General features: G+C 41.0%; 1 protein-coding gene across 1 annotated transcript in view; it reads right to left on the reverse strand.

Moving 5' to 3' along the window:
* The window catches only part of CLSTN2 (calsyntenin 2), a 642,375-nt gene that overhangs the window by 143,977 nt on the left and 481,826 nt on the right, over positions 1–16,572 (reverse strand). Inside the window, exons 3-4 of the mRNA XM_030816738.1 lie at positions 13,604–13,799; positions 12,656–12,864 (exon numbers count right to left, since the gene is read on the reverse strand). Coding sequence (XP_030672598.1) covers positions 12,656–12,864; positions 13,604–13,799 — 405 coding nt within the window. The remainder of the gene's footprint in view (positions 1–12,655; positions 12,865–13,603; positions 13,800–16,572) is intronic.

Genomic DNA, 16,572 nt, shown 5'->3' on the forward strand with positions numbered 1-16,572 from the left:
ATTTGGCAAACAATGATTTAATGGTTAACTGTTAATAATGGTTACTTTGGCAGGATTATGGGTGACTTCATACTTCTCTGTGCTTTCCAAGTTTCCCACATAAGGCATATAACGCTTTTCCATTCATATGGGAAATAAGCATTTTCATTCACTTTAAGAATGAGCAGGCTTTAGGAAACATTTGGCTCAGAAGCATGAATCCTGTTATTCACCAGGGCAGCCTTCTGACAAAGAGAGAGCCCAGCTGAGGCTGCACGAAGACCAAACAATTGCTTGAAAAGTAAAAAATCTGCCAAGTGGTAACTGGGTGTCCTTGAGAGCCTACCGCTCCCTCCACTGTCATTCTCTAACATGGCTGTGGCTGGCTTGTGCCAGAGGCTCCAGTATTTTGTTGGTATCAGTTCAGGTAACAATCACACTGCACTGGTACAATATTCAATTGACATTTTACTGGTGAGGATCTGAGACAAAGTTCAAGTAACTTGTCAAAGACCACACAGACACACACATACGGGTGGTAGATGCAAGTGTGGGGTCCACCAACTTGCGGGGTTTTTTTCCAGCTTTAGGGAGGTATGATTGACAAATAAAAATTGTATATATTTAGGGTATAGAATGTGATGTTTTAATATATGTATACCTTACTAAATAACTACCATGATCAAGCTATTTAACATATGCATCATGTCACATAGTTACCTTTCATGTGTGTGTGTTTGTGTGTGTGTGTGGTGAGCTCAGTTGAGATCTACTCTCAGCAAATTTCAAGTATATAATGCATTACTATTAGCTGTAGTCACCCTGCTGTACATTCTCCAGTATTTATTCATCTTATATTAATCACTAAAGTTTATATGCTATGATTAATATCTTCTCTTTTCCCCCACTCCCTCCCTAAACCCTGGCAATCACCATTCTACTCTCTATTTCTGTGAGTTCAACCTTTTAAGATTTCACATGCAAGTGATACCATGAGGCATTTGTATTTCTGTGTCTGGGATATTTCACTTAGCATAACGTCCTTCAAGTTCATCCAAGTTGTTGCAAATGGCAGGTTTTCCTTCTTTTTTTAAGGTTGAGTAATATTCAATTGTATGTGTGTATCTCCTACATATTTTTTTATCCATTCATCTGTCAACAGTCACTTAGGTTGTTTCTGCATCTTTGCTATTGTGAATAATGCTGCAATAAATGTGGGAGTGCAACTATCTCTTCAAGATACTGATTATTTTCCCCCTATGCATACATACCCAAAAGTGGAATTGCTGAACCTATGGTAGTTCTATTTGTAATTTTTTGAGGTACATTCATGCGTTTTCCGTAATAGCTGTACCAAGTTACATTTTCACCAACAGTCTACAAGGAATCCCTTTTCTTCACATCTTCACCAACGCTTCTCCTCATGGACTTTTTGACAGTAGTCATCCTAATAGTTGTGAGGTGATAGCTCATGGAGGGTTTGATTTGCATTTTACTGGTAGTTGGTGACATTGAACATCTTTTTGTATGCACGTTGACCATTTATATGTGTGTCTTCTTTGGAAAAATGTCCATTCAGGTCCATTGCACATTTTAAAATCAGTTTTTTTTTTTTTTGCTATTGTGTGTTATATGAGTTCCTTATATATTTTGGATAACTCTTTATTTCATATATGGTCTACAAATAATTTTCCCATTCTGTAGGTTGCCTCTGCATTTTGTTGAATGCTTTCTTCACTATGCAGAGCTTTTTAGTTTAATACTGTGCCACTTGTTTAATTTTGCTTTTGTTGCCTATGCTTTTGCTATCAAATTAAAGAATCGTTGCCACTACCAATGTCAAGGAGCCTTCTCCTTATATTTTCTTCTAGGGTTTTCATAGTTTCAGGTCTTATGTGTAAGTCTCTAATCCATTTCGAATTTGTTTTTGTGTATAGTGTAACAGAAGGGTCCAATTTTGGTTTGTTTTGCTTGTGGATATCTAGTTTTTTTCAGTACTATTTATTCACAAGTCTATTCTTTTCCATTGTGTATTCTTGGTGCCTTTGGTGAAAATTAGCTAACTATATATGTGTGAATTTATTAATTTATTTCTGGGTTCTCTATTCTACTCCATTGGTCTATGTGTCTGTTTTTATAACTGCTACATGCTGATTTGATTACTATAGCTTTGCAATATAGTTTTATAGTTTGAAATCAGGAAATGTAATACCTCCAGGTTTGTTTTTCTTGTTCAAGGTTGCTTTAGCTATTTGAGGTCTTTTGTGATTCTATATGAATTTTAGGATTGTATCTTCTGTTACTATGAAAACTGCCATTGTAATTTTGGTAGAGATTGCACTGAGTCTGTATCTTGCTTTGAGTAGTACAGACATTTTATTTTATTTTTAAATTTTTTTATTTTAATAGTTTTAGGGGTACAAGTGGGTTTTTTTTTTTTTTACCTACATTGTATAGTGGTGAAGTCTAGGATATTAGTGCACCTATCACCCAAGTAGTGTACATTGTTCCCAATGGGTAGTTTTTTAAATCCCTTCCCACTTCTCATCCTTTTCCTTCTGAGTCTCCAATGTCTATTATACCACTCTGTATGCCTTTGCATACCCATAGCTTAGCTCCCATTTATAAGTGAAAATGTGCAGTATTTGGTTTTCCATTCCTGAGTAGAACATTTTAATAATATAGATTCTTCCAATCCATAAACATGGAATATCTTCTAATTTATTTGTGTCTTCTACATTTTCTTTCATCAATGTTTTATAGTTTTCTGTATACAGATATTTCACCTCCTTAGTTAAATTATTTCTAAGTATTTTATTTCTTTTGACGCTATTGTAAATGCATTTTTAAAAATTTTTTTGGATAGTTTGTTGTTAGTGTACAAAAATGAAAATAATTTTTGTGTGTTGCTTTTTTATCCTGCAACTTTTCTGAATTTACTTATTAGTTGCAGCAGTCTTTGGTGGGGTCTTTGGGGTTTTCTCTGTGTAAAATCATGTAATCTGCAAACAGACCATTTTACTTATTCCTTTCTGATGTATCTTTTATTTATTTTTCTTCCTTAATTGATCTGGATAGAACTTTCAGTACTATGTTGAATAAAAGTGGCAAGAGTGAGAATCTTTGTCTTATTCCTTACCTTAGAGAAAAAAGCTTTAAACTTTTCACTGTGGAGTATGATGTTTACTGTGGCCTTGTAATATACAGTCTTTATTGTGTTGAAGACATTCCTTCTACACATTATTTGTTGAGAATATTTATCATGAAAGGATGAATTTTGTGAAATGCTTTTTCTGTATCTATTGAGATATCACATGATCTTTGTCCTTCATTATGTTAATGTAGTATATCACATTTACTGATTTGTGTATGTTGAACTTTCTTTGCATCCCAGGGCTAAGTCCCACTTAATCATGGTGTATGGTCCTTTTAATGTGCTGTTGAATTTGGTTTGCTAGTGTTTTGTTGAGGACTAGTTTTGCGTCTATGCGCATCAGAAATATTGGCCTGTAATTTTCTTTTCTTGTACTGTCTTTGTCTGATTTTGATGTCAGGGTAATGCCAGCCTAATAAAATGAGTTTGAAAGTGTTCCCCCCTCTTCAGTGTTTTGAAAGTTTCAGAAGGACTGGTATTAGTTCTTTCAATGTTTGGTAGAATTCAGATCCTGGGATTTTCTTTGATGGGATATTTAAAAAAACTATTATTATGAATTCAGTCTTCTTACTCATTATTGGTCTGTTCAGATTCTCATTTCCTTATTATTCTGTCTTGGAAGGTTGCATGTCTTTAGGAACTTATCTATTTCTCCTAGGTTATGCAATTTGTTGGTATAAAAGTGTTCTTAGCAGTCTCATCATCCTTTGAAAATTATTTCAGTGGTATCAGTTGTAATGTCTTCTCTTTCATTTCTGATTTCATCTATTTGAGTCTTGTCTCTGTTTTTTTCTTAGCCTAGCTAAAGGTTTATCAGTTTATCTATTTAAAAAAACAAATTTGGAGTCGTCATTGATCTTTTATGCAGTCTTCTAGTGTTTATTTCCATTATTTGTTCTAATCTTTGTTATTTCTTTCCTTTTACTAATTTAGGGTTTAGTTTGTTCTTGTTCTAGTTCCTTGATGTATAACATTAGGTTGTTTATTTGAGATCTTTCTTCTTTTAAAATTTAGGCATTTATTTCTATTTATTTCTCTAACATTCCCTTTTAAAATGGCCTTTCCTACATCCGAAAAGTTTTGACCTATTGTGATTTCATTTTCATCTGCCTCAAGATATTTTTAAAATTTTTCTTTTGATTTCTTCTTTGACCCATTTGTTGTTCAGGACCACGTTATTTAATTTCACATATTTGTGAATTTTCTAGCTTTTTGTCCTGCTATTGATTTCTAGTTTCATATCGTCATGGTTGAGAAAAACATTTTATATGATTTAAATCTTAAATGTAAGACTTAATGGCTATAGTGAATGCTTACAATTTTATGTTACCTTGGCATTCATTTTGAATATTAGTTGGACTTCCCCATACCAGAAGCAGGAGTCAGTCACTCTTAACACAGTTTCCAGTTCTCCAAGTTTCTCTGTGTGGCTAATTCAAACAACTGCCTTATACAATAGCCTCCTGGTGACCAGTTCCCTATGGGACAGCTAGATACAGCCTACTTGCCTGGTCCTGCTGCCCCTCATACTCTGCATGGACTGTGCAGATATGCCACAGTGACTACCTTTCAGTGAACATGTGACCTCCTAGAACTCATGCCTGCTTGTTTTAAAGCCAACAATTAAAACTCCCCATGGGGCTGGGTGTGGTGGCTCACACCTGTAATCCCAGTGCTTTGGGAGGCTGAGGTGGGTGGATCACCTGAGGTCAGGAGTTTAAGACCAGGCTGACCAACATGGAGAAACCCCCGTCTCTACTAAAAATACAAAATTAATCAGGTGTTGTGGCTCATGCCATTAATCCCAGCTACTTGGGAGGCTGAGGCAGGTGAATCACTTGAACCCGGGAGGCAGAGGTTGTGATGAGCCGAGATTGCACCATTGCAACTCTAGCATGGGCAACAAGAGTGAAGCTCTGTCTCAAAAAACAAAAACAAAAACAAAAACAAATCTCCCCGTGGGAAATCTGTTTAATTAATGCTTTGAACTCAATAAAAACATAGGCCCATTGGTCTCTTTTTCTCTACCAGCCTGTACTTCCTGATCTCTGTGTGGCCTGTAGGCATGCCATGTATTCCCAGAATCTGTACGTACTAAAACCTTTTAAACTTTCACACTATGGTTGTATCATTGAAGCTGTGCCCACAGCCTAATTTCTAATGGCAAGGCTGCCTCAAAGGGATCCTTGTGGGTGAATTCCCCTGCTGATGTTCTTTTGTCTGAGCTTCTGGTGGTTGCTGGGCACAGTAGCTACCAGCTAACCTGGTAGAGAAACTTGAAGAGTTTAATTGAAAACAATGACCTAACATGTGATCTTCCTGGAGAATGTTCCGTGTGTACCGTATATTCTGCTGCTGTATGATAAAATGTTCTGTATATGTCTGTTAGGTACATTTGGTCTAAAGTATAACAGTTCAAATCCAGTGTTTCCTTATTGAATTTATGTCTTGATGCTCTATCCATTGTTGAAAGTAATTTCTTACTATTCTTGTATTGTCTATTTCTCCCTTCAGATTTGTTCACATTTTCTTTATATATTTACATGCTCTAGTGTTGGGTACATATGTACTTACAATTGCTGTATCTTCTTGATGAATTTACTTTTTTATTATCATATAATGACCTTCTTTGTCTCTTTTTTGCAGTTTTTGACTTAAAGCCTATTTTGTTTGATATAAGTATAGCTACCCCTGATCTCTTTTGTTTTCCATTTGCACAAAATCTTTTATCATATCTTCACTTTTATTATTTTCATGTCCTTAAAAGTGAAGTGAATCTCTTATACGCATCATATAGTTGGGTCTTGTTTCATCCGCTCTATGCCTTTTGATAGGTGCATTTAGTCCATTTACATTTAAAGTAATTATTGATAGGTCAAGACTTAATATTGCCATTTTGTCAACCTTTGCTGGTTGTTTTATTGATCTTTTGTTCCTTTCTTTCTCTCTTGCTGTCTTCTTTTGTGACTTGATAATTTTCTGTAGTGGTATGCTTTGATTCCTTTCTCTTTATTTTTTTGTGTATCTACTCAGGCTTTTGCTTTGTGGTTACTGAGGCTTACATATTATAAAACATATTATGGTTGTACCAGTCAATTTTAAGCTGACAAAAACTTAACATGAAATGCACATAAAAGCTTTGCACTTTTATTCCCCCCATTTTATATTTTTGTGCCACAATTTATGTTTTTATATTGTATATTCATTAACAAGTCATTTTAGCTATAATGATTTTAATACTTTTGTCTTTTAGCCTTTAAAATTATAAGTGATTTACATATCACCTTAGCAGTATTTGAATATTTTGAATTTGAATATATACTGATTTTTACCTGTGAGTTTCATACCTTTGTATGATTTTGTATTAACAAAGAGCATCCTTTTATTTCAGCTTGAAAAACTCCCCTTATCATTTACTGTAAGGCAGGTCTAGTGGTGATGAATTCCCTAAGCTTTTGTTTGTCTGAGAAAGTGTTTGTTTCTCCTTAATTTCTGAAGAATAGCTTTGCCAGGTAAAGTACCCTTGGTTGGTAGGGTTTTTGTTTTGTTTTGTTTTTTTATTTCAGCATCTTAAATATATAATTCTATTATTTTCTGGCCTGCAAGGTTTCTGTTGAGAAATATACTGATAGCTTCAGTGAAGTTCCCGTGTATATGTTTTTTTTTCTTTTGCTGCTTTCAAAATTCTCTGTGTCTTTGATTTATTGACAGTTTTATTATAATGTGTCGGCAAAGTCTTTTGGGGTTGAATGTAATTAGAGAACTTTATTTATTTATTTATTTATTTTTGAGACAGAGTCTCGCTCTTTCACCCAGGCTGGAGTGCAGTGGTGCAATCTCGGCTCACTGCAGGCTCTGCCCCCCGGGGGTTCACGCCATTCTCCTGCCTCAGCCTCCCGCGTAGCTGGGACTACAGGTGCCCGCCACCTCACCCGGCTAATTTTTTGTATTTTTAGTAGAGACGAGGTTTCACCGTGTTAGCCAGGATGGTCTCGATCTCCTGACCTCGTGATCCACCCGCCTCGGCCTCCCAAAGTGCTGGGATTACAGGTGTGAGCCACCATGCCCGGCTATAATTAGAGAACTTTAAGCTTCATGTACCTAGATGTCCATACCTCTCTTCATATTTGAGAACATATCTGCCGTTATGCCTTTAAATAAGCTTTCTACCCCTTTCTTTCTTAGCCATATAAATATCCCATAACATGAATACAAGCTCTCTTGATAGTGTTGCATACATTATGTAGGCTTTCTTGATTTTTTTTATTCTTTTCATCTTTTTTCTCCTCTTACTGGACAACTTCAAATGACCTGTCTTTAAGTTTGCTTATTCTTTCTTCTGCTTGGTTGAGTCAGCTACTGAAGCTCTCTATTGCATTTTTAAAACTCAGTCACTGTATTCTCAAGCTCCAAAATTTGTTTGGTTCTTTTTATATTTTCTCTTTGTTGAACTTCTGGTATTATTCTTCTATAGTTTTCCTGATTTAGTTAATTGTTTATCTGTGTTCTCTTGTAGATCACTGAGTTTCTTTAGAACGATTTAGTTCAAATTCTTATCAGGAATTCAATAGCTATTCTTTGGAGTTGGTTACTTACTGACAGTATATTGTGTTGCTTTGGTGATACCACATGTCCCTGATCCTTCATCATACTTGTAGTCTTGTGTAAGTGTCTGAGTATTTGAAGAAATAATCACCTTTTCCAGACTTTATGAACTGGATTCATTAAGGAAAATCCTTCACCTATGGGTAGGTGAGGGTGGGGATGGGTAATGCTGGAGAGCACTGTGGCACTATGCTTAGTGCCTAGTGTATGGGTGGCTCCAGGTTTTGGAGAGGGATGCAATGTCTCATTGGTTCAGGTAGCTGGGGTCTGTAACATTTGCAACTGTGTGTTCGTTGGTGTGGCAAAGGCTGGGGGAGGTCTACATTGTCTGACAGGACTGTAGGTATACTCAGTGGTGCCCTGGGTCCAGTGACAAAGGACTGGTGCAGGCAGCAGGGGGAGTCAGGGTCATTGGTGTGTTCACACTCAGCTGTGGACATGCACTTAATGGTTAGGGCTGGGGCAGAGCCAACTGTGGTTATATGGCAGCTGGTGGCATGTACATGCATGACTATAGCAGTCAAGGCTCACGGTATACATATGTGCAATTGTAAGGACCAGCTGCCGGCACCCATGTGGTGGTGGGGGCCACCAATAGGAGTTAGGCCAGCTACATATGCATGTGCAGCTATGGGGATCAAGCTGGAAGTGTACATGCATGCAGCTGCAGGGGCGAGCTGCAGGTACAAGCACAGTGGTGGGGGCCAGGGACAAAAGTTGGGGCTCGCACGTGTACAGCTGTAGGAGCCAGGGCTGGTGGTAAGCATGCATGTAGGCACAGAAGCCAGATACAGACACATTTTCAGCTGTTAGACCTGGTGATGGGAGTTGGGGCCAGCTGCTCAGGTACACACAGCAAAGGGGTTAACCACAGGTACACACACAGTGGTGACAGATGGATATTTGGCTGGAGCCCAGGCCATTTTGGGACATACATGTAGTGGCTTCCCTGGGTTCCTGGGTTGGCATGTCTACAATGGCAGCAGCTAAGGCAGCTTTGGGGAGAGGAGAAGAAGAGAGGTGGAACTCAAGTACCTAGAAATTGCAAAAGTGAAAAACTGTGGGGTCCTCAGCAAAAATTGTGAGGGGCCCCTATGGCTATACTGGTTGTTGGTTTCCCCAGTGGCAGAAGCTGCTAAGTTCCATAATGGTAAACACTGTAGGCTCCTTGGCAGTGAAAGCCAGTCAGGGGTGTATGGTGGCTGTGGGGCTGTTGAGATCCTGATGGTAGAAGACAGCTGGGGTCCCATGCAGAGCAGTCACTGGGGAACCTCGTGGCTCCTGCCACATGGCTGATACTGATAGCCCTACCCTCCTTTGTTCCCAGATGTCTCCAAATGTCTCAGCCATGCAGATCTCCCCAGCTATTTGGGGTGGGGTGAAACTGAAAGAGGTCATTTGGGGGAGTGTTCTGAAAGCTCAGGAAACTGACTGTTCATCCCATTATCCTTTTCTCTTCAAGGGTAACTTTTGAGCTAAGGAGTTCTCTCTCTGTGCTAAGCAATGCTGGTCTGGGGGATGAGATGATGCATGCAAGATGAAACTGTTCTCCTTACTCTTTTTGCACAATTATTCTCATTGTTTTTCTTATACTGTGTTGCTGTATCTTCTCAACTGGACTCCTGATCTCTCCTACAGCTATTTTCTTTCATAGATAGCTGTCTGATTATACTTTGTGGGGGAATGAAGGCTGGGATCTCCTTCTCTGCCTTTTTGCTGACATTGCCCCATACTTTGTGTTTGCAAACTTAAACACCACTGCCATGCATCCTGTAAATTATCATCAAGGAGGTGCGATCTGATGGAAAGGCCTTGGAGCTAACACTCAGGAGACCTGGGTTGAGTCCTAGCTCTATCACCACTGTGACAGTGTTATTAGGCTAGCTCTTTATGTTTTAGGATTCAATTTTGAGGACCCAAGCTCTACTTATCTCAGAAAAACTAGCTAGCAGATGAGGCCATCTCAGATAGATCCAGAACTTTCCAAGAGGAAGGTGATGTGATGAACTCTTAGTTACCTGCTCATAATTTAAGCCTGGTAAATAAATCTCATGTCCCAATCACCCAGGTAAATATTTAATAATTGTGGCACCATTTATTGAGTGCTCTCTGTATGCCAGATACCCTGCAAACATTATCCCCACACACTGCTTCTCCTTGAGTCCTCACAACCCCACAGTGGGGTAAGGACTGATAATGCCATAATTTCATGGGGAGGAATTCAAAGGGAGGGTGTCTGAGGGCCTCTGGTAGGAAGAGGGTGAGTCTCTGGTTAAAGACAGGTCTGGGTGATCCCACATTGTGTCTTCTATTCTCCCTGCTGCCATTCTTTAGCCCACAAGCAAAGAGCCTGGAAGGTTGGAGGGGCCAGGAGACATCTATCTGAAGCCATGGGGTAGGAGAAACCTAGGCCTCAATAAGCAGGCTCTAAATTCAGCAGCACTTTCCTTATGAGCATGCAAAGTACTTCTTCAAGGAGCCAGAAAGGTCGCTCAGAGAAACTGATAGATAAGGGCCAATTGGGAAGCTCATTAGAATGGGAGCCGTCTCTGTGTCTGCCCCTAGGTCCTGCTTCATTACCTGGAGGACTGCTTCTGTACACCTCGCTGTCAGGGGCCCACACTCCCTGAGAGGGCGCATTCTCCTCTTCATCTTAGGTTGTAAACCAGCATCAGAGGCAGAGGCCTGGCAAAGGCCCATTACTCACTTTTAATGAGACAGCCAGGGAAATAAATTGGCATATGTTAGCAAAATGGCTCATCAAGGTGAGTAATTATATTCATGACTGGGGCAGTTTACCCTCCAAAGAAAGAATTTGCAACTCATCTCACTGAGCTGTGGCTCTTCAGAACTAGGGCAGGAGGCCAAGTAGAGCTTGACCACTGAGCACAGATACCTCCACTTGTCTAGTCTTGCTATTCACCATAGACTTGTCACTCCCCAAATTCCAAAGCTTTTATGGGATACACTGTACAACTGATTATACAGAAAAAGAAACCCAGAGGAGAAAAACACAAAGAAGTTGTTCAATATTTTATGGAGCGGTGTGTGCACATGTGTGCCTCTGTGGTGGGGACAGGCTAGCCATTTCACAGAGCCTGGGAGAGAAACTATCAGGGAATGATTCTGACAGGCTCTACTAAAATTAAAATTACCTTCTTCTTAGTTTTGAGCCAAACTTTAATTAAAATCTTATATTTCCTCCTTTACTTGCTTGTGCATTGACATTGTGGCCTGTATAATTATGTCATGGAATCCAGGTATGTAATTGTCTTTTCCCCATGGTTTAGCATTTTAGAGGGAAATTACCTTATTATTATTTTTTTCTGCCTTATGAATATTAGTTCTGTCTTCCAAGACTGATCCTAAGCTACTTAAAGACAGGGACGAGAGTGTCTCCTTGCCTCCTAGCCCCTATGGCATCTGCCACAGTCTCAGGGTGCAGAAGACAATGCCAGAGTAAGTTTCTACCTGGTCTCAACATCATGAAATGTTGGGTTTCTCCTGAAGGTGTACAAGCAGGTGGCTGATGCTATTTTCCTCTACACATTGGCTATCAGGAGGTACAGAGCTAATTTGTTGCCCAACCCTGGTTCATGGCATTCTTTGTGCACCAACTTCACCCTTGCTGCCACTGGATTTTCTATTTTTTTCTGCTAGATGATGAGCTGTATGTGGACAGGCCCATGTCTATTTTAAGTTCCACTCTATCTCCTTTCCAGTGTTGAGCACCACGCCTGGCACTCAATAAATAATTACAGAGTGAATGGAGTTTGAATTTTGCAACTTTTGCATCTTTGTGTGCCACTTAAATCTTATTGGAAACAAAGTAGGAGGAACATACAAACACCCAAAAACTCACACTAATAATTAAACAATGTACTTGGCAAATAATTACCAAGGTGTTGAAGGTGTTGAAATTTACAGCTGAAGTCAGCTGAGTTTGTTGGGCCTCTGGTTGTGGCGTTTATACGACAATGAGTTTTCTATTCATGGTGATGGGGAAATGTCCAAATGGCTTTATAGGAATGCTTTCAGTCTTGTTCAGTCTGGGATTGGGTTATTGTGGGAGGGTTCTTTCATTCTTCATTCTCACTGGGGTTGAAATTCTCAAAAAGGACACTGGCAAGAGCTTTCTAAAATCCTGAATGAGGCCGGGTGCAGTGGCTCATGCCTGTAATCCCAGCACTTTGGGAGGCTGAGGTGGATGGACCATTTGAGGTCAGGAGTTCGAGACCGGCCTGACCAACGTGGTAAAACCCCATCTCTACTAAAAATACAAAATTAGCCGAGCATGGTGGTGCACACTTGTAATCCCAGCTCCTTGGGAGGCTGAGGTAGGAGAATCACTTGAACCCAGGAGGCGGAGGTTGCAGTGAGTGAAGATCGTGCCATTGTACTCTAGCTTGGGCGACAAGAGCAAAATTCCGTCTCAAAAAAAAAAAAAAAATCCTGAATGAATCTATGGTTTAGAAGGGATTTCAAAAGTCCCACCTCCTCTGTTAGCATGTCTTCATCTAGAGGCAATAGGGCTGGTATTATGACTTATTACATAGGAAAGGGACCCAGATATGGCCAAGCTGATGGCATGGCTCACATCTGGATGACAACTGGAAATTTTGACCAGGAAATCAATCATCTTCGGTATCCAGATGTGTGGCACTGTGAGTCGTACAGACTACATTGAGTGAGTAGGTTTCTGAGGTTTCCTGAGGGTGTTTTAGACCTGGCAGGGCTGCTAATCAGATAAGGCCATTCCCTCAAGTGTGGGACTGAGTTCTGGGTTATGGAGCTCAGACCAAACATAGCAAGGGAGGCATAACTTGCCAAGCATATTCAGAGCCCTTGTTGGGCCTTCAGAGTGGAGGCGATGGATTTGTTTTCCTGACCCCACAGGGGTCCTCTGAGGCCACTCACCATTTCTGTCGATGGCAAAAGGCACATCTGTGGTGACGATTTCATAGTTGCAGATCTGGCTGTACTGCGGGGAGCAGTCCTCATCAATGGCCTCCACCTGCAGAATGCTGTCATAGATCTTGCCTTCCGTCACAACAGCCTTGTAGGCTGGCTCTTTGAAGGTGGGAGCAAACTCATTGACATCCTTCACCTGGATATGGACCACGGCCCTGGGACCACACAGAGAAAGGAAGGGATGGTGGTAAAGAAAGAGTCACACCAACCTCCTGCACCTCCTGGGGGCACTGACTGAGGTCCCAAGGCCAAGTGAAAAGAGAAACCACCAGCCGATTGGGGCAGTTGTCTGAGTGTCCCATCCTCCCTCTCACTGGAGACTCTCTACTTGCTCTTGCTCTGACACTCTGAGATGAATCCATCCCAGAGAGGCTTTTATGCCCTTCCCTCTGCCCCAGCTTTAAGCAACAGGTTTACTGTTCATTCCTCCCTCTATTCATCCACTCCTCCATTCGGTAAGAATTTAACCCCTCTTACTCTGTTAGGCTGTGAGATAAACATAAGGGAGAAAGCAGTGACAACCCACAGTGAAAAGTGCTGTGACAGGGAGCAGCTTATGGCACTGCAGAGGCCCAGGGAAAGGTCCTGACCCTGACCAGGTCTGTGGGGGTGGGCCAGCTTAGGGAAGGCTTCCTGGAAGAAATGACACCTAAACTCAGACCTGAGGGTGAAACAAGAGTATCTTCCAGTGAAGAAGAGGGAGTAGAATATTCCAGGTGTAGAAAGCAGACTGTGAAGATGCCTGCATGGGACCAGGAAACTGCCAAGCAGTTGAGCAAAGTTGGAGCACCATGGTGTGACGAGAGGGTAAACATATCTGAAGAGCAGCATGTGAATGAAGCGGGGTGGGCAGGGGAGGGAGGGGCGTCCAGAGGGCTCTGTCAGGCCACTCACTTGTGTGACTTTTTCCAGGCTGTCTCGTGGGGCCCAGCACCACAGTCATAGGCCTGGATGATGAATGTGTACTCCTTCTGTAACTCACAGTCAATGGGGCTCTTGGCACGGAGCCGGCCCTCTCCTGATGTCTTGTTGAGCACCACAGCCTCAAAGGGCAGCTCCTGGCCGTGGATCTTGAACGCACAGATTTCCCCTGCAGAAGGATGGAAAACAGTGAGTGGGAATCCTGAGAATTGCCAGATTGAAGACAGTGCTTCCATTGGACCAGATTCACAAACTCAAACCCTCCATGCAATTTCTTCCACGCACATAGTGTGGTCCATGAGCCAGGAGCATCAGCATCGCCTGGGAGCTTCTTAAAAATACAGAATCCCAGGCCTCACCCAGACCTCCTGAACTGGATCTGTATTTTAACAGGATCCTCAAGTGATGTGTGTGCTCACTAATGTATGAGCAGCACTGCTTTTCTCTTTCCTTTACTCCTGGTTTAAACACTGCCTACATTGCTGCAGCTACATTCCCTCTACCTCCCCCACTCCTCCACTTTCTGTCTCCAGCTACCATTTCCCCTTCTAAGTTGCAGTTTTCCCTTTTGAAACAGTGGGGGTGAGTCTATGTGAGTTCCAGAGGTCCAGAGCCCCTGTGGAGCCTGAAAAGCTAACATCTTAAAGAGCTGAACATGTTGTGAAATTAATGCATTTCTCTCCTTCAGCTGGGTTAATGGTTATTATACCTATTTCTATGCATTAAAATTATAATGCCATGATAATATCTCCTTTTTTCTCAATCAATGCATATTTATTTATTGAACCCCAACTTCATGCAAGATCTGTAGTAAATGTCTTGGGAAGTGCTGAAAATTTGAGACATGTCCTCTTTCCCTATTGAGAAAATTTACAGACTTGTTAGAGAAAAGAGTTCAGCTATAGGCTTCGAGGGAGCAAAACAGAGGCCAAGAGCCCAGAGGCCTAGATTCACATTCCAGGCTTGCCACTTACTAACTGATTGGCTTAAATCAAATGATATTGACTCTCGGGGCCTCTACTGTGTCATCTGTAAGATGGTCCCAGAGATGGTGGTGGGGTGGGGGGCATCTACCCTAAGATGCTCCAGCCCTGGTCTGACACTGCCTCAGCTGCACTGCTGAGGCCAAGGAAGGGCAAGCAAGGTACCTACGGTGCATCATTTAATGGGGCCTTGCTCTCAGGTTAACCCAGGCACCTTCTTGCCTCACCCTAGTCCAGGTCCTGCCCAACTATTCATAAGAGCTGACACAGTGAAGAGAAGGGATGAGATGATTGCGTGCTTGCTCTGCACCAGGCACCAAGCTTTGTACCCCTACCCAGAGAACTTCATTTGAACTTCATAAAAAACCTGCAAGGCAAGTATTTTATATCAATTTATTCCAATTTTTAAAAAAGAAAGAGAAAATCAGAAAGGTTAAATATTTGCTCAATGTCACATAGCTAAAGTTAAGTATTAAACCCAGGTATGGCTGATTCCTAAGTCCATGTACTTTCTACCCCACCACACCATCTCCAAACAGCCCCATAACTTCTAAGGAACCATTCCATGGATTGCCTGAAGAAACTGTCTATGTTCCAATTCAAGTCTCATTCAGGAAAGAAATCCTCTGATTTACATATAGGAATCATGCCATGATCTCTTACTAACAATGTTTTCCGAGATGTTCAATCAATACCAATCTTACCTTTATGCTTTTCAAAAAGAATTTCATTGATCTTCAACTTCATTATTAACATTCCCTTTTCACTACCACCCCCATCTCCCACTCCCCCGCCACCACCCCTCCTAGCCATTTCTCAATGTACTTGTGGAATAAATGGACAAGACAGGTTATGGACCCAGTTCCAATAAGGAGGCTAGTTCCCATTCACTTCCGTTTTTCGGGATCACTTGGCATTTCTGTACTGTGCATTCTGACAAGTTCTGCAGCCTCCAGGGCAGGAGAATAGGGTTTCTCAAGTTCTCAAGTTTAATTTCTTCTTTAAATTAGAAGCATTGAATAGACGAACCTCTAAAGTACCTGCTTTTTGATTCTCTCCCAAGATCAATGCCAATATGACAATATTATCAACAAATGTGTCTAGACTGTTTCTGGGGCATTCTCTGGAGTGCCCAACCACTGCCATTGTTATAAGGCTAATCAGACCATTTATCTTTGAAGACTCAAGTTAAACCAGAATAGATGAGTGTAATCTTCTCTTGGAAAGATCTGATCACAATTAAAGTAGTTTTCAAGATGCAGAAATCCTTAACAACAGAATAGGAGAGGAGAGAGGGAAAGAAGACAGAGGAGAAGAAAGAGGAGATACAAAGGGAAGACAAGATAAAGTTTAGGTGACATATTTCCATCTACAGAACAATTCAATTCAATAGAACTAATTTTTCCGAGAGCTAAGTCTCAGGCACTGTGCTAGGCCTGGGGACACAAAGACTAACGACTTGGGTACCTTAAAATATAAGGATGCTTTATCCTAAAGTACTTCTTACCCTAGTAGAAAAGACAGACAAGTAAAAAGGACAATCAAGACCCACTTTGTTTTCCTCAAAACCTAGAACAGAACCTAACATTCATGTCACCCTCATTTATCCCACCTCTTCACCTGACACTTGTGTTCTGGTTGCAAAAACATTCATTCATTTATTCATCCACCTCATAAATATTCATTCTTCTCACAAATATTTTTTAGGCACTATGTGCCAAGCACTGGGAAACCAATAATAAACAAAAGTAGACCCAGTCCTGGCCTGTAAGCTGCTTGCAGTCTGGTAGGAAGGGAAATAAGCAGTCAAATAATCAGTACCTGAAAGAACGATGGTGATTGTGATGAGTACATTGAAGGAGAGCTATGTGTGCTAAAAGTATTCTGACCTGGTCAGGCAAGGTAGGGAGGGCCTCCCTAAGAATGTGGTGGCTTAGGACCCTTCAGAAGAAAGGAACG

The sequence above is a fragment of the Nomascus leucogenys genome, chromosome 8 (genome assembly GCF_006542625.1).
Source record: "Nomascus leucogenys isolate Asia chromosome 8, Asia_NLE_v1, whole genome shotgun sequence".
In the NCBI taxonomy this organism is placed as follows: domain Eukaryota; kingdom Metazoa; phylum Chordata; class Mammalia; order Primates; family Hylobatidae; genus Nomascus; species Nomascus leucogenys.